The sequence below is a fragment of the Tubulanus polymorphus genome, chromosome 7, assembly GCF_964204645.1.
Source record: "Tubulanus polymorphus chromosome 7, tnTubPoly1.2, whole genome shotgun sequence".
In the NCBI taxonomy this organism is placed as follows: Eukaryota; Metazoa; Nemertea; class Palaeonemertea; order Tubulaniformes; family Tubulanidae; genus Tubulanus; species Tubulanus polymorphus.
In genome coordinates, this window is record NC_134031.1 from 13,044,691 (window position 1) to 13,063,446 (window position 18,756).

The window sequence follows — 18,756 nt, forward strand, 5'->3', positions numbered from 1 at the left end:
AGCCCTGTAGGGCGTTTTTGGATCAAATTTCTTGAAATTGCAGTCGGGCTCCTTCATCGGCCATTTATTAAGGTTTCATTTGAAACACGTCACGTGACGATCACAAATTGACCCGACATAAATTGACTATCACCGACCACAACTGGACCTATTATATCAAAAGTATAGCATATCAAAAGAAATTTTGTAAGGTAGGCAGGTTCGAAACCGGCCCGACAAACAATTTTTAAATTTGAAAGGTGTTGCTGTTATCGCTGCTATAGATATATGATCAGGGGCGGATTCAAGGGGGTGCAGGGGGAGCGCTCCCCCACAAAATTTTCAAGGTGCCCTAAAAAATTTATTTTTTCTATTTTATTTTATTTAAGTAAAATTTTTCAGAAAAATTTCCATCCGTAATTGGGTGCTTCAAAAATATAGTTGATGTTTTCTGGTGACTTTCATGGGGGGGGGGGGGGACTAGCGGACCACTCTTCCTTTTCGACTCTTATCTTTGGCTATCTTATACATATCTACAGAATTCGAACTGGCTCCCAGGTGCCACCAGAAAAGCCCAGATAGCTCTAAAATTGCATCAAATTTGGAAAATTTTGTGGGGGAGTACCCCCATACTGCCCGCAGGGGCTTCACAATTCTTTGAGTGCCCTCATTCGTCAAAATGTGCCCTAACTTTACCTGCTCCCCCTACTAAACCCTAGATCCGCCCCTGGATAGAATATAAATACATGCGTGTTAGACAAAAGCCGCATTAAACTGATCCGAATTAAACGCGTCTGTGTAATATTGTTCCCGACGAGTCCAATTGTTCAACCCGGTGTCCCTGGTTCAATTGAACTTTGAAGCCAGATATAAATTCCTTTGTTCGCGCGTGAAACAGGGAAATATCAGCACGCTGACCTTACTCGTGCGCACTTATCGTGTCAGTGACTGATCACAGCAGTACAGCATTACTACCGCAGTGCGCGTGTAGTGGCTCGATATCGAATCGTCATTATCTGTCGGCTGATGGAACGCACCACGTATTCATTGTATTCATTGTATCAACATCTATAAACCACTGCAGGATAGAAGGTAAGTTAAAATAGATTTAGAAAGGCTAGATATTTATGGTAGATTAATGCACCTCCATCATAATGGAACTATATCACGGTACTCTATCTATCACTGCATTCCAAAATTCATGAATTTTTGCTGCATTCGATGAAAATTTGGTGTTGAATCTGAGAGGTGTAATGCACAGCTCCTGCTTGAATTTCCGATTGAGCGTGCTTTTTTACCATGGACGTATAAACTAGATTATCTACGTATGAGTAGCTAATAGCAGCGATCCACAGGAGCGTTTTGGCCCGGGACAACGGGAGCAAAATGGGTCGCGCCTGTTTGGCCAAATTAGTGTGGGTTAAATCATTGCTTGTGAATTGCTTATGGATCCGGAAGTGACTCACCTCGCTTTTATAAAAGTGTTATCTAAAGTCTCGAATGAAACGCGAGCCTGTCTAATGAGGCGCGGGCCAATTTTGACTCGGAACAGATCAGTGCCAATTTGGCCCGGGCCAATTCGTCTGCGTGTGACCGCGGCTATTATCCCCACGCTACGAGAATCGTCAATGGTGAAAACGTGGGCGCTTTACGAGGCAGACTGTCCCCAGAAATTTGAAAAGTTTGCCCTTTGCAAATATAGGCCTTATATAAGAAACCAATGTAGAATCCTTCACTTGGGACTGACCAGCATTTTATTAAAGGCAATATATACTTAGTTTATGTAAGGGCATTGAGGAGTCGTTATCTGTTTTTTACTTCTGGTAACTGCCCTTTTCCGGGTTTCTCTCATCCACTCAAGGTTAAAATACTAGGTATGGTGAAATGGTAGGCCTATTATCAATTCAATTCTTATTGAGATTCTCTATAGAAGGCTCCTGCATATTGCTTTTTTGGCAGAAAATGGATACTTATAATCTAATCGAACAGGCTATAATTGATTTGAATTGCTCAATCAAATCATGTCAGTTAATTGCGTAAGAATTGATATTGAACCGCCGGGTCGAAAATAGATCTTAGTATGAGTTATCGTCGCTGTTGACTAACTCAGTGTATGAAGTTCATACTTCAATCATGGACTCTAAAACGAGTCCATGGTTCAATGTAGTTCATTTGCGTGTCATGCCAGTTCAATAGGAGATAACGATTTGAAGTATGGCTCATTCTTCTCTAAACGGCAAATTTGCTGTCACGGATATTAACACTACAATAAACTAGGGGGTCCAGGGACACCATGCCCACTTGGGTAGTGGTTTTTAATGCTCAACAATCTAACAATTTGAATATCCAACGCCCCCTGGTGACCATATACAAAAACCAATGACCTTGAAACTCACCACAATCATAAAACATGTCAGCAGCTACGATTTTGTAATTGATTGTGATAACAAAATATGCCTCGTTACCAATTTAATATGGAAATACTAAGTTATTCTACTATTCAACGCCCCCTGGTGACCATATTCAAAACCCAATAACCTTGTAACTCACCACAACTTTGCAATTGATCATGGTAACAAAATATGCCTAGGTACCAATATAATAAGGAAATACTAGGTTATTCTACTATTCAACGCCCCCTGGTGACCATATAGAATAACTAATGTCCTTAAAACTCACCACAATCATAGACAATGTCATGAGCTACAACTTTGCAATTGATTGTGGTAACAAAATATGTATTGGTACAAATATAATATAGAAATACTAAGATATTGTATTATACATATACAAAAACCAATGGACTTGAAACTCACCACAATCATAGAACACGCTATAAGCTACAACTTTCTAATTCATTGTTGTAACAAAATATGCTTAGGTATCGATATAATGTCGAAAAACGTTTTCCCACCTACGAATGAGTACTAATGACACCAAGATGGCCGCCAATTGCGTCATAATTGGCTGATCAAAAATACCCGTCTCAGGTATAAAACATCCCTTTCCAAAGAAACCCATCAGCAATTGCAATGAGAAATGACAAACCGTAGGAAGCTACAGGACTCAGAATTCGGGCCAAAATTAACATTTTTCGGCACTTAAAAGGTCCTTGGACGACCATCTTGAGTCCGATCGACCCAATTTTTGGTTCAAATATATACGAAAGATCAAGGTAATTGATCAAGGCGTCTTCAAAATTTCCCTCAAAAAGTTCAAAAATGTGTAAAAAGTGCTGATTTTAGCGAACAACAATGGCTGCCAGTCGGCCATCTTGATTCTGACAGGGCCAGTTTTTGGGCTGAAGATGTGTCTAGGGTAGATACATGTATAAACAATCCTTCATGTTCTTTTCGATGAAAATATTTTCATGAATATATTTAGATTGAATGTCATTAAAAAGTCACCATCTCAAAGCCCCGACCCCTGTCACATGAATTTGTCAATACCGCGACCACGAACTTCAATGACCAATAGCGTGTTAATATTGTTGTTACAGAGCTTGTAAGCAACACAAAACGGCGTGGAAGAAGAAATATTGAGACTACGTGTTTACTATATGACGTTCTATTGATAAGTAAGGATTCACACATACAAAGATAAACCAGGAACACGTGGTACAAAACACATGGTACAATAAAGGTCAAAAGTTCATGTAACCGCAACCACAAACTAAAAACTACTTATGCATATTACTCATATCATAGGTTTTGGATAATACTATAAACAACGCTCCCACTTAATATTCACTTTCAGTTAATATTACTATAAACACAAGTATTGCTTAATTTCACTTTCATTCAAGTCCCATCTGACTTCTCAGTTTCTTAAATGCGACACGAGGTAGTGGCTTTGTTAAAATATCAGCCACCATATCTAAAGTATGACAGTACTCAATTGTTATAACCCCATCAGATACCACCTCACGAATAAAGTGATGACGCAAGTCAATGTGTGTAGTTCTACAGTGACCTACAGGATTTTTAGCTAAGGCAATGGTGCCTCTATTATCTTCCGAGATAACGGTAGGTGACTCTGGCATTGCACCTAGATCATTCATTAAACGCCGTAGCCAAATAACTTCCTGTGGAGCACTGCTGAGCGCCATATATTCAGCTTCTGTGGTCGAGAGAGCAACAGTAGGTTGCCGTTTGCATATCCAGCTAACCGCACTACTGGCAAGCATGAATACATTACCGGTAGTTGACCTTCGATCGTCGAGGTCACCACCCCAGTTCGCATCAGGATATCCTCGCAGACAGTCATCATCAGACGTCTTGTAAACAATTGATAAATCTGTGGTTCCTTTTAAATATCGCAGCACACGTTTAGCCGCTGTCAGATGCGCTTCTGACGGATCACCACAATATTTACTAATAGTGCTCACAGATTGAGCTATATCCGTACGCGTAGCTATGACGGCGTAAAGCAAACTTCCAACTATCGATTGATACATAATTTTATCCACAGGTTTACTCACACCATCATTTTTAACTAACTTGACATTTATGTCAGCAGGTGTTGAAACAGGATATGCATCACACATTCCGAACTTTTCAAGCATACGTTGGATATATTGCTTTTGATTAAGCTTAATAACTCCGTTTTCCTGAACAACACTTATTCCAAGGATGAAATGCAATTCACCCATATCTTTCATTTGAAAGATTACCTTTCAAACTATCTAACTCACGCATAACACGCGAGACGATTATAAGATCATCAACATAGACGGCCACTATAAGTAATCCAACATCGGTAAACTTTATAAACACACAGGGATCAGCAGCACTCTGCTGAAAACCCAACGACACTATATAACGTTTAAATTCGGTATTCCAACACCTGGGCGATTGCTTTAATCCATACAACGATTTTTTAAGTTTACAAACACGATTATCTCCAGGTTGCGCATATCCATCAGGTTGTTGCATATATATCTCGTCATCTAAGGTACCATTTAGAAACGCTGTCACGACATCCATCTGGTGGACAAATAATCCCTCCTGAGCTGCAAAAGCTAGCAAAGTTCTTATAGAGAACTTAGCGACAGGGGAGAAAGTTTCTTCGTAATCTATCCCATATTGTTGAGCGAATCCTTTCGCGACCAGACGAGCTTTATACCGATCTACAGCTCCGTCTTCACACATTTTCGCTTTAAACACCCATTTACAGCCAATTGCTTTTCGACCTTGTGGTAAATCAACTAGATCCCACGTTTCATTATCAATTAGCGATTTAAATTCTGAATCTGCGGCCATTTTCCACTCAGTGGCTTCATCACTTTCCATGGCCTCTTTTAAGCTTGTCGGTTCAAAAACATTAAGCGCCATGTGCTCCCACTCATTACATTCGACCGCCAAATCGGCAAAGCCATCAATCTTCTTGGTTCAACCACCGTTGGTTGATCACATGATTCAGTTTCATTCTCGATGACTGTGGTTTCATCTAACACCTGTTCAGCAGACTGTCCAATGTCATATTCATTGAAGGCTACGTCACGACGTTTGTATATTTTCCCATTATTGTCGATCAGGCGGTATCCCTTTGATTCCCGATCGTAACCAAGAAAACGAAGTTTCACAGCCTTATCATCGAGTTTTTTACGATGCTTATCTGGTAACATAGCATAAGCAATACACCCAAACACTTTCACGTGACTCAGGTCTGGTTTGCGGTCGTACCAGAGTTCATATGGAGTTCTATCCCCATTTAAAGACCTGGTTGGTAGTCGATTTTTCAAATACGCGGCGGTGGCGATCGCTTCAGCCCAATACGATTTAGATGATCCAGCATGAGCAACCATTGAACGCGCTTTTTCACAGAGAGTACGATTCAATCTCTCAGCTACGCCATTTTGCTCGGGATTGTGCGGGAGAGAAGGCTCATGGCGTATGCCCTTCTCTTTTAAGTACGCAAGAAACTCGTTAGACATATACTCCCGCTATTATCGGATCGTAGGGTGCCTATACGTTCACCACTATCATTACACGCAACCGACTCGAACTCTTTAAACTTTTCGAAAACCTCAGATTTTTCACGAATGAAGTACACAGCCGAGCATCGACTGTAATCATCGGTAAATGACACAAAATACCGTTTTCCTCCGAGGGATTCCGTGCTCATCGGACCACACACATCACTATGCACATTTTGCATCTTTCTTTTCGACTTAATTCCACTCGAGGATTTAAATGGTTTTCGCGCCATTTCTCACAGAATGACGTCAGGGGCTCGGGTTTAGCAACGTGTACCCCTTTAACAAGATCGTATTTTACCACACGCATGAGTAATTGAGGATTGACAAGAGCGAGTCTTTGGTGCCATAGTTCCATCTCTTTGTTTACACCATTGACCGCAACTATGGAAGACCTCAGACGACATACGAGATATGAGATATAACATACGAGATATGAGATGCAACATACGAGATACGACATATGACATACGAGATACGACTTATTTACAGTACGGGTGTCCGTCCGCTAGCGCCACCGCAGTGTATATTTTTCAACATCTACTCGGCGTTGCGGCGTATACTACGACACGTGCGCAGGCAGTGGCGTATACATTAACTATGAATATCAATATGCGAAAAACGTTTCGTTTGAAACGAAAAACATTTAAAAATATTCGATCAACCACTCCCGGGGACCGGCTTCTCGCTGTGACGTCAGTGGGCGGCCACTCTTAGTGTGAGACACCGATGGTCCGGTGATTCGAGTTGGCTCCAAATACAGGGCTACAGCCCCTAAATCACCAAAAACGCCTCAAATTCCATTTTTGAGTGTACAAAAATCCCTCAAAAAGAGTTAGCCATGGCCCCTTCAAATTGGTGGTCACTAAGAATTGCGCCTAGTCAAGGGTTTAAACTTCGCGGTCGATCGAGGGTTTTCGATGAAGAATGAAAGATGTATGTATATTACGAATGCCGATGACCAAAGAGTTTAAAAAAAGTCCGACACACGCGGAATCTGTGTTTAGTGTACTATGATTTCAACGAATGAATTGAAACATGGACATGAATTAAAAATACTAAAGATAACATAAATCTATTGAATGAATTATTCATTAAATATCAGAATGGAGTTCCATTGAATCACTCTCAGCTCCTGGCCCTAGTCCAGCTGATTTCATTTATTACGACGTTTTTTTGCGACGGGTGCAAACGCACCATACGAGCAACGTTCCGGTGTTCCGCTAATTCCCCTGTCTAAAGAAATGTTACTTGATATTTCCATGGATCTCTTATCTTTACAAATGTAAGAGCTGTTGTGTTTTGCTGAAGACTTATTTATGTGGTTCCTGTACTTTTGTCAATAAACAGTTTTAAAACTGGCCATGACAATTGATAAGAATGATCTTAAATTGGATTCTCCGATTATGAAAGTTATTCAGATTCAGCCATTGGCCCTTTTCCTGAAAGATGTCAGAAAAGAAAGATAGCCAAAAAGCCCTCAGAATACACAAGTACCTAAATTGAACAAATTTTCAGGGGAGGACCCCAGACTATGGCTTCAGAAAGACAGTGCCGCATACTGCCCTGACGGTTAGCGAAAACTGGCCAGTCTCGACTCTCAATGGTTGGTCTAGTGGACTCACCAGTCTGCCCCGGTAGCTCGATAGGGATGGAATTTAGCTGGGGATTTCAAACCTTGAGAGAGAGCACTGGAGTTCTTAATCTGGATACCAGGGCGATGTACGGGTTCCCGGGTTGTTTGGGATTCAAGAACTCAGGCAGGGGTGTCAAACAGTGGAGGAGGGGTACAAGGGGGCCGGGATTTCCGGCTGCGGAATTTTTTTTAGAATTTTGATTTCTGATGCAGAAAAGCAGGCGGTTACGGCGGGCGGTGAACAGTAGTTATTTTTTCTGCAGGCATTGAGTAACCGGAACCCCGGCTCCTGAACACCAGGCCGTTTTCAGACCAAAGGAAGACAAGAAATAGCATAATATTATGAACTTGAACAGTTTGATATCTTTTTAGTTTTGTGATTTGAAAAACTTTTCGTCGCCCGCGGGAGAGGAACGGCCGGCGGCGCGCCTAGTCCAGGGTGTTCACAGTATGGCCTAATATCGTTGTGTCCGGTCCAGGTGTCCATTATCCAAAAGAAATCTATTTCTGGTTTGAATAAAATGTTGACTATGTTGGTTTTCATATAATTGACGATGACTGTACGCGTTACCATGTTAAACGATTTATATGCAGTAAATATTGAAAAAACATACACTGCGGTGGCGCCAGCGGACGGACACCCGTACTGTAAATAAGTCGTATCTCGTATGTCATATGTCGCATCTCGTATGTTGCATCTCATATCTCGTATGTTATATCTCATATCTTGTATGTCGTCTGAGGTCTTCCATACGCAACAGCTGCACTTTTATCACCAGCGGTAATGTACTGTAGTTCAAACAACTTATCAGATGATAAACCAACGCCTTTCACACATCCGGTGTTATCCTGAATTATACATTTTGTATTTTTGAACTCAACAGTTAACCCCTTCTTTATCACGGCTCGCACCGAGAAATGATTACAGGCCAGGTCTGGTACATAGAGAACATATCCCATGACCTCACTCCCACTGGCTCCATCTTCCAGAAGAGTAGTCAGTCGTACCTTTCCGTGACCTTGGGCACATATCGGTCGTCCATCACCAAGACCTACTCGCTGTGGCTCATCAAATACTACATAATCCAGAATGTTTCTAGAATGTTTCTATTCCACGTCATGTGGCTCGAAGCACCGGAATCAATCAGCCATTTGCTGTGTTTCTCATTCGCATTTTTGCCCACTTGAAACGCATGATCCTCTTCATGAGTCATAGCCACTGCCTTTGCCACGTGACCAGTTTTCTTCGAAGATCCCCGATACGGAGATACAGGACAATCCCGGTGGAAGTGTCCTCGCTCACCACACCCAAAACACTTGGCTGGCGGTTTCAGTTTCCCTGGATGCCTACGACCATTCTTGTTTTCGGCTCCCAGTAACGCTGCAGCCTAATTGTTGGCTGTCGGCGTCGCATTGGTCTCCTTAAGCTTCATCTCCTCATGGGTGAGAGCTTGCTGAACAGACGACAATTTCAGCTGGTCATTGCGCGCTTCAAGAGCAGTCACCAGTGTTGCATAACTTCTGGGTAAGCTGCCAAGAAGGGTAACGACCTGATCTTCTTCATCAACCGGACTATTTATAGCTGCTAGCCTATCAGTTAAAAGTTTCATTTCTTTTAAGTGATCCTCAACCGACGTTCCCTCCTTCATTTCCATTATAAAATACTTCTTTTATAGATAGATCCTATTGTTTAAGGAATCTTTCTGGAAATGTTCTTCAAGTAACTTCCATGCTACTTTAGGCGACTCCGTGGACGTTATCAGGTATATTTGCGACGGCGCGATCGACATTACAATCATTCCAAACGCTTTCGCCATTTTCGCTTCAAGCTCATTTTTCTTGCGATCATCAGCGTCCTCCGGAAGTGTCTCGGACCCATCAATGTATTTCCAAAGCTCTCGTGAGCGTAGCATATGCTGAACTTGAAAGCTCCATGTCGACCAGTTTCCACCATTCAATTTTTCAACGGTCCACCTTTCTTCAGCCATTATAAACGTTCACAATTCACAAGCTTTAAAACACCAAACAGTTCACCAGAACAGACTGGACAAACAACGTCAATTCATTAACTTAATTAGTCCTCAATTAACAACATTCAACCATCGTAGCCTGGGCCCATAACCTGTTGTTACAGAGCTTGTAAGCAACACAAAACGGCGTGGAAGAAGAAATATTGAGACTACGTGTTTACTATATGACGTTCTATTGATAAGTAAGGATTCACACATACAAAGATAAACCAGGAACACGTGGTACAAAACACATGGTACAATAAAGGTCAAAAGTTCATGTAACCGCAACCACAAACTAAAAACTACTTATGCATATTACTCATATCATAGGTTTTGGATAATACTATAAACAACAAATATGACGTCATTACCTTTATTTATTTTGGCTACCACGGACCACTGAACCGTGCATCCATAATAAATGAGTCATCTTTCAACCATTTAAAAAGTTTTGTCATTTATTTCTTCCCAAATATAGACTAATCCGTTTCGGGAATAATCCATCTTTTCATCGATCTAATTTTGGTTTTTGAGGGTAGCTCACCTGGTCCTAATGGCGAGTAAATCAGTTCTGGCGGGTTAAACATGGTTGATTACCCACAATGCTTGGCTAAATGCGAATACGTCAATACCGCGACCGTCAATACCACAACTGATTCTATGGCTCGTGTATTTTACAACCACAATAACTGGGGCTTCACTGAAAATGACCCATATATTATTCGAAATGTTGTTTTATACGTAAATCGCTAACATTTCGATGGTTTTCACCATAGAATATCATGACGTTGTCTATACCACGACCGTTTGTCAATACCGCAACCGTAAAAAACCTTAAAATTACACCATTTTACGCTGAAATTTAGGAATATTGATAACTTATAGCCCATCAAAAGGAATAAACTATATGCACATCCCTTCCATTAACATAAAAATTTTACTTTCAACAATCTGAGTGGAGAATTTGATATTCTATAAGTAATAGATTAGGTCCTTCGAGTGGTATAATACTTCACTAATACACCCAACAGGCTTCTGTAATTTTTCATATATGTGAATTCAAGCAGCGTATCAAGATATTTTCCATTTTGTAGCACAAATGTAATTTCTTTATTGACAAATTATTAAAATGACGCCCGAATTCGCAGAAATGTGCTATGGTTTTGCCCGAGGGACAGCCAGTTGCGGTACTGACAGCCAAGTTTGACCCTGGCCTTTGACCTATAAGGGTGATCCAAAATTTTGTCAATATTCATTTTCGATAAGGGTATTGTCTAGACTTGATATATTGGCAGTTATCTTGTTGCAGAGACTTTAAAAAAAAACCGAAAATCGTATCCACTTTTACCCATTTAGCGTAGAATGAACCGTATGCCATAAGTATTCTATGTGAGTCGACTACGTCATCGATATTGAGGCTTTCGAAATACATGAATTTGCCCGATTTTATAGTAAACCATTTTACAGTTGCTAGCCGCCATTTTGTTAGGGTACTTTTGTCCTGTATTGTTGGGTCATTTTTTTCTCCTTTTTAAAAACTATTTGTGATGCGTGTTTTATCATATCTCATCTGGCTGTTCGAATATCACGGATACCGGATACCGGACACCTAAATACCGGATACCGGACACCTAAATACCGGATACCGGATACTCGAGATTGCTGAGTATATAGCGCATCGGGTCTAAGGATTCGTTTCCGTGTTGTTGTAAGTAGTACTGCCGCGACATACAATTCATTTATGTCAAATTGTTACAGCGGCTAACCAACTTATTTGTCTTAATTTTAGCCTGATTACAGCCTGCTTTCATGTTTTTAGTGTCATCATCGATCTCAATATTAGGCTAAACAAAAATGATACCTTGTTTCTCCGCAGCGGCCGGGTCATTTTTGTAAAATATGATACAATTTGTAAACAGTTCATTTCTATAGCGGCCGGGTCTGTTATGGTAAAATTGATCACGATTTGAAAAAAAGTAATGTACAGGGTAGATAGGCGGCTGGCCGGGTCAACATTTAAGCTCAGCAGAGCGGAGAAACAAGGTATCAATGTTTTTTAGCTTTATACATATTTTTTTCTGAATACTGTTTTTCTTTGGTTAGGTGAAGTTAAACGTTATATTAGATTTTTATTATCTTACTTTACTGGTGATGGATATGTATTGGTGGCCCTTTTTGGTTTTTCTGTAAAATCCTTTCATTAATAGGGCTGAGTACTGCTAGGCCCTATATCTCAAGTTAGAAGGCCATAAGCGAGTCTGGCAGTTCTAAAGTTTCTTCTAATAAAGTTTATGTTAAAGATCTCTACATTTTGTATTTGTTGATTTACGATGGAATAGTTGAGCTGAACACCAATGAAATACAAGTATTTACAAACAAAGAATTAAAATTCGTTTTCTTATTTTATGGAGGAGAATATTCGGTATATTCTATTTATTGGACGATATGTCTACATTTCATTCTCAATCACGATGTCCCTAAAAATGAAATTGAGTCCATGGCGATCGTCGAAAATCAACAACCCTGGACGGCAATTGTTTTGGTATAACCTTCAAAAATCAGTCGAATACCGGTACCTACCATACCTCTAAGTGACTATTTACCCTGATGTTAAATTTCATTCTAAAGATCATGAAAATATAGATCGTCAATAACGCTTAACTTTATTAAAATGGCCTTCTTCGTGAAACTGAATGATAAAGATATTTTGTATTGTACAGTAGCTCTGCCCAAAACGGTAACGGTCTATTCGGTAATCCGTTCAAATTGGCAGAATGATAAAAAATATTTTCTGTCTACTGTTTGTTACCGTGACTGTCGCATGTAATCGTGTTATTACTCAGAAGCAATAAATCTGTATTGAATTGTCTATACCGGTAACATTTGTATGCTACTGTACTTGAAAAGCATATACCGATGTATTATAAAAATAATATAGGCCTTTTATTCTTCTACTAGATCTCACACGAACTGCCGTTTACCGCTGACCATTAGACCCGATGCGCTATATACTCCTCAATCTTGAGTATCCGGTATTTAGGTGTCCGGTATCCGGTATCCGATATTCGAACAGCCATCTCATCTGTCCCTGGATGGATTTTGACAGTTTTTGCAATTGTGATGCGTGTTTTATCATATCTCATCTGTCCCTGGATGGATTTTGACAGTTTTTGCAACATTTAAACCGTGTGACATCTAGTTTTCATTTATGCAGAAAAATCATTTCTTAAATTTGCAACAATGCGACATGAGAGCGATATAAAAATCGGTGGTCAGTTTTTGCCGCGCGCATAAAAATCCAGGGTACTGAAATTTGAAGTTCATTATTTTCAGAAAATAAATAATTTTCTAAAAATTCCAAACATTTCAAGAACTGTGCGCCCCCTTTCAAGTGAACTTTAAAATTTTAAGATATCTTGCCAATTTTTTATGCTATGGCTCTTTAACTGCAGTGCGTGTATTGTCATTCCTGGTCTCGGCGCTGTTTTCTTTGCGTGTATTTCAGTATATGGGTGTTATTTTTTTCATTTTTACTACACTTGTCTCTACGGAAAATGGTTTTAATTGTTTGTACGAGTATACTTATACTTCATAACTCCTATTTCTATTTTAAGGCCAGCCGTAGGCTGAGCCTATTACTATACAAATGGAGCGAATTTAAATGACATGGTTTCCAGAGTAAAAGCTATTTGACTGTACAACTGAGCATATATTCATACAAATCATTCATTGAAGCATTATCCGTTCCCGAATCTCTTTGAAGCTGAATCTTGAAAGCGGGCCACGTTAAGATTTATATGAGCTTTTTTCGCGAAAATCTGAACCCAAAAATATCTATTTTAAAAAGCCAATCAGAAAGCAAAGACTCCTCTATGATTGGCCACATAGATCAGTAGGTGTTCACGTGAACCCGCGGTATCGTCTACCGTTTTACTTCCGGGTGTTTTAGTTTAAGACCTAAAATTGTATTTCAAGATCTGTGAAATCTTAGTTGATTTGGTTTTGGGGAGGAATAGTTTTATTTGCACTACAGAAAATATTATTGGCAATTGTGCAAATTCTGGGAAAAATAGCTTTTCCTCAAATCGGATGGATGGCCTTGATATGCTAATTAACCATGTGCTCAAACTGCAAATTCAATCAAATTTTATTCTGCGAAAAAAATATCAAATCCAATTCAATTTTACTTCATTGAATAAAAAAAACGTCAAATCCAATTCAGTTTTAATTTATTGAGCAAATTTCAGAAAATTCAATTCTATTCCACATTCAAATCAATAAGACCAAGGGAAAATATTTATCTGAGGTATTTGTTCCTACCAGCTCCAGTCGCTGTCTGTGCTACTTATGAAAACACGATTGTATTGTGTATTAGGTAATGACTCTGAGCTGGGCCAGTGTATTTTGACAAATATATACCAACAGAATGCATCATTTGCCATCTTATGAAAAGCTGACAGGCTGGTCACAGTGCCCCTTGTTGTTAAATCATGAAACGATTGATAGTTATTTCTTTCTTTCATATTTGTAGATGACTACCGCGAGGCGTTCAGCAGATCGCGAAACCAACGGAAAAATGCAGAATCCACCCCCTAAAGCCGCAGTGAACAACACAAGCACAAGAACTAACAATGAAAGCGCTTTGTTGAATTTCATCAATAAAACCTTAGCCCCATTGGTGTTGATGCTATTCGTGCCGAATTTGGTGATAGCATTGTGGTACGTGACGAGACATTTGGATGGTAGTTACCTGGCATTCTGTAAATATCTAGCCAACCAAGGTATCATCACCGGTATGCTGAATATCTGGGCAGGTGTAAAATTATTTTCGCCTTTAGCCATGGCTATTATTGCAGGTTACGCCCTGTTTGCTCTTATCCTCATGAATATCCTACCTGGGAAAACTGCGTATGGACCGGTATCACCGAAAGGACACACACCGGTGTACAAGGACAATGGTTTTTTCTGCTATGCGGTCACGATGATTACGTTTGCAATTCTAACGTACGCACTAAAACAATATGGATATTCGACGTCAATCGTTTACGATATTTTCGATGAGATTCTGGTGAATTTGAATGGATTCAGTTTGGTATTTTGTTTGGTTTTGTACTTCAAGGGTAGATTTTGGCCATCGACTCAAGAGTTTAGTTCTTCTGGTAACTTCATATTCGATTACTATTGGGGAACTGAACTGTACCCTCGTATATTTGGGTTTGACGTGAAAGTGTTTACTAACTGTCGATTTGGGATGACTGTCTGGCCGCTGTTAGTTCTCGTGTATGCAGTTAAGAGCTACGAACTTCACGGATTTGTCGATAGTATATTTGTGTCAACGTTTCTTCAAATGTTCTACTTTACGAAGTTTTTCTGGTGGGAGGCTGGCTACATGAGCACCATAGATATAATGCTCGATCGTGCCGGATTCTATATTTGTTGGGGTTGCCTCGTTTTTGTACCGGGACTTTACGCCTCAGTTAGTCTATACTTGGTAAACCATCCGGTACATCTTGGCTGGATGTTAACCGCTGGATTACTCACTCTTGGCTCCCTAAGTATCGTCGTCAACTATTTAGCTGACTGGCAGAAGCAAATAGTCAGAAGAAACGATGGCAAATGTCTCGTATGGGGCCAGAAACCAGAAATTATCAGGGCTACTTATAGATTAGAAAGCGGGGAAGAACGGAATAGCCTTTTGCTAGCTTCTGGTTGGTGGGGCTTATCTCGTCATTTTCATTACATACCAGAAATCGGATTGGCGCTGTGTTGGACATTACCAGCAGGGTTCGATAATATCATGCCTTACTCGTATTGGATTGTTCTGGTAATCCTTTTAATGCACCGAAGCTTCAGGGATGAAGATAAATGCTCGCGTAAATATGGGAAATTCTGGGTGGAATACTGTAAAAGAGTCCCGTACAGGGTTATTCCATGTCTCTTCTAGACTAGATTTGGATTACCATTAATACGAGACGTATAATGATGTACCATCACAATTTTACACCTCCCCATACCACGACTGAATTTAGTTATAGGACCAAAAAGGATGGTCACTTTCATGAAAGTCCAACAGGAACTCTTAAGCTTCTTAAAAAAGGTATTGGTATAGTAGAATTTCTAAATTCTTCAAATAGCAAGTTACAGATATTAAACCTATGGTAGTGTGACCTCTATAGAAAATGTTACACATTTAAAAATTAATTTTTTTAATTTATGCTAATTAGGTGGATTTTTATGCGCAATTAGAGGGGTTTACGAAAAACACTCTAAAATATAAACCAATTGATATATTGATATAATTCTTTCAGCATTTGGTTCATAACTAACATGGCTAGTGCCTGTGCCTCTATCTAGTGTTTACACAAGTCACATTTTTCAAAAAATTATTTCAAAGTTGAAACTACACAATTTTTCAGATATGTTCTACCTAATTATATATTCATAGAGGTGCCTAGCCTACCATAACGTAGATATTAACTTTTCCAAGGCACATGCACTAGCTTTATGTATAGATAACAAGTCTTTCAAATTTCAAGGCTCTACCTCAAATACCTTTTTCAAAATCATGTTTTCGGTAATGTGCGTCAGCCGTAAATGATGATTGCGAGAAAACACCAATTTTTTTGAAATTTCTCAAGGAATTTGACTTAATTTATCTAAAATGCAACACTTTAGTAGGTTTACACCTATCAAATTGTTCATTTGAATGCTGGTTACCCTGCAGGTAGCTCCTGTGCCACCATATAGTGCAGAAGTTGCCAAAATTTTCGTCCTGATGCTGAATTTATTGCTTTCACCCTTGGTGGCTGGCTATTTTTAGCAGGGGGGGGGGGGGGAGGTGGGCTGATTGGATTACCCGTAAACTTTTTTTCTTTTTCTCTGAATGTTTCTAACTTTTCTCATTGATAGATAACAGTTTAAAGTTAATCATTTTACCACTTAAAAGCCCAATGAAGCATGCATTCACGAGACTAAAGCAAAATATGCTATGAAATTCTGTAAAGTCAAAATTCTGGAAAATTTCATGATTTTCATTTCTTTCAAAAAATGACACCCAACGACCTTCAGATCAATGTTTTGGGTTTTAAAGTCTATTGTGAATCTATTGTAGATGGCAGCACTGCACGGGTACAAATGGTATCGGTCTAACACCTCTAAAAGTAACGTAGAACACGTTGCTAAGGGCCGTTGCTAAGGGCTTTGAGATTGGAGGGGTCTTGTTTGACCCCCAAAATCATGCCTTTGCCGTTATCTGACCACTCCAAAAATTTCGGAGGTCATTCTACCCATCTATAGTGTTCAATAACAGTACTTTTAAAAAAACTGAGAAATTTAAGATTTTCCCTGAAATTCTAGTATACCAATACCTTTTAAGAAAAGCGAAATTGAAATCATTTTTAATCCTTTAAATTATTTTAACCTTAGTAGTTGGCGATCGTTCTGTCGTAACCCAAAAGCAGAATCAACCGCTCTTAGCAGTTTCCAACACGCTTTGAACTTTGAAGTATGCTTTGGTTTATAGGTCTACATCAAGCTTTATCCACACACGCGCGCACACACACATATGATGGAATTTCGGAGCGCTTGCCCAATTTTACTTTTTAAAAGGCCATGATTTTTTCCCACCGGCCTGATCATGAGAAACACGGTACATGCGGATGGACTTAGGGACCGTTACAATTAATCAGAGTTAGATGATTAATACATGTATACGTAATCTGTTGTATAAATGCGATGGCTTATTTGTGAAATTGAGCTCAATAAATGTTTAAGTACAAAGATCTAGGCTATCAGCTGGTTTATGATTTAATGGTGTTTCAGCATAAAACGTGGTGTAAAAACGAGGCGACTTAGAATCTCTTTAATTCTGTACATCTTAAATTTTGTACGTTTTATACCGACCCTAGGTTATGTTAAAGCTACGAGCAATATGCTCGTTAGAGTAAAGGAAATCTGCAAACGATTATCAAGCCTCTGTTGATGGTAGGCTACAGTACTACATGTATTTGCTGGATGAATGTAGCATCCGGTAAAGCGGCAGACCCCCATGCCACAGGAAGAATTTGAAGCAAATTAGATTCGCCCAACATTTTCAGATTACGTACATGTATAAGCAATACAGTGGAACCCTGTGATACAACGATTAATCGGATATAACAATATAGAATTTCGTCTCAAGTAAGAAAATTTGATTAATTTCATACTGGATTCGGCTCAAGTCCAGCATTAAATAGTTCCAGCAGAGACTACACATCGGGCTGCTATTTGAAATTGATCCGCCAATATCGGACTGATTGAAACTTACATTACGCTATAGGGGCGTCATCCTCCCCCGGCAAGGATTCGAACCTGATGGCATCGAAATTGCCACGGCACGAAACCCTGCCATAAACGACCATGTGCGCAGATACATGCGCAGGTTTCGCGTGATGTCATTGTCAACCAATCAGAAATCATGTTTCATTTGGTCCATACTTCAGCCCGGGTTTTCCCATTTGTATGATTTCTGGGTTGTCGAAGCATGGTTTGTTTGTTCGTTCTCGTGTGCTTTGTTATCAAACAGTTATCAAACACAACATCTGATGACTCGATAAACTTTCCAAACCGAAACTACGACAGATTTCTTCAAGTATTTGCAGTTCGAATTTACTCAGAGACGAAACGGAATCCATATTGGAATTGATTGCCAAAGCGATTATACAACGAGCAATCTGATTGGTGCCGCCAGTTTTCGTTCGGATAGTGCGCATGTAACTGCGCACATGGTCGTTTATGGCAGGGCTGAGTGCCGTGGCTGAGTGTAGCGATGCCATCAGGTTCGAGTCCCTGCAAAGGGAGGATGTAGTAGGGGCGTACGGACATACTGGCTTACCGACATACCCGTGCGTGGATTAACCTTATTATAAAGGGGCTGGGATCGCGGGGCTGCGTGTGGATTACTCTTGTATAAAGTGGCCGGGATCGAGAGGCTGGGTAATGTGCGTGGATTACCCGTGTATAAAATACCTGGGACGATCGAGGGGCTGGGTGTTTGCGTGGATTACCCTTGTATAATGTGGCTGGGATCGAGGGCTGGGTATGTGCGTGGATTACTCCTATATAAAGTGGCTAGGATCGAGGGACAGGGTTTTTCCGTAGATTACCCGTGGCTG

General features: G+C 40.0%; 2 protein-coding genes across 2 annotated transcripts; one reads left to right on the forward strand and one right to left on the reverse strand.

The window, feature by feature from the left end:
* The first annotated feature begins 906 nt into the window (after positions 1 to 906).
* Positions 907 to 17,385, forward strand: LOC141908682 (uncharacterized). Its single transcript, XM_074798823.1, has 2 exons — positions 907 to 1,071; positions 14,136 to 17,385. Exon 2 carries the CDS (start codon positions 14,136 to 14,138, stop codon positions 15,546 to 15,548), a length of 1,413 nt encoding a protein of 470 aa, XP_074654924.1. The 5' UTR covers positions 907 to 1,071; the 3' UTR covers positions 15,549 to 17,385.
* LOC141909165 (uncharacterized) lies at positions 3,776 to 4,525 on the reverse strand. Its single transcript, XM_074799550.1, has one exon. The coding sequence runs from the start codon at positions 4,523 to 4,525 to the stop codon at positions 3,776 to 3,778; it is 750 nt and encodes a 249-aa protein (XP_074655651.1).
* Positions 17,386 to 18,756: the final 1,371 nt, after the last annotated feature.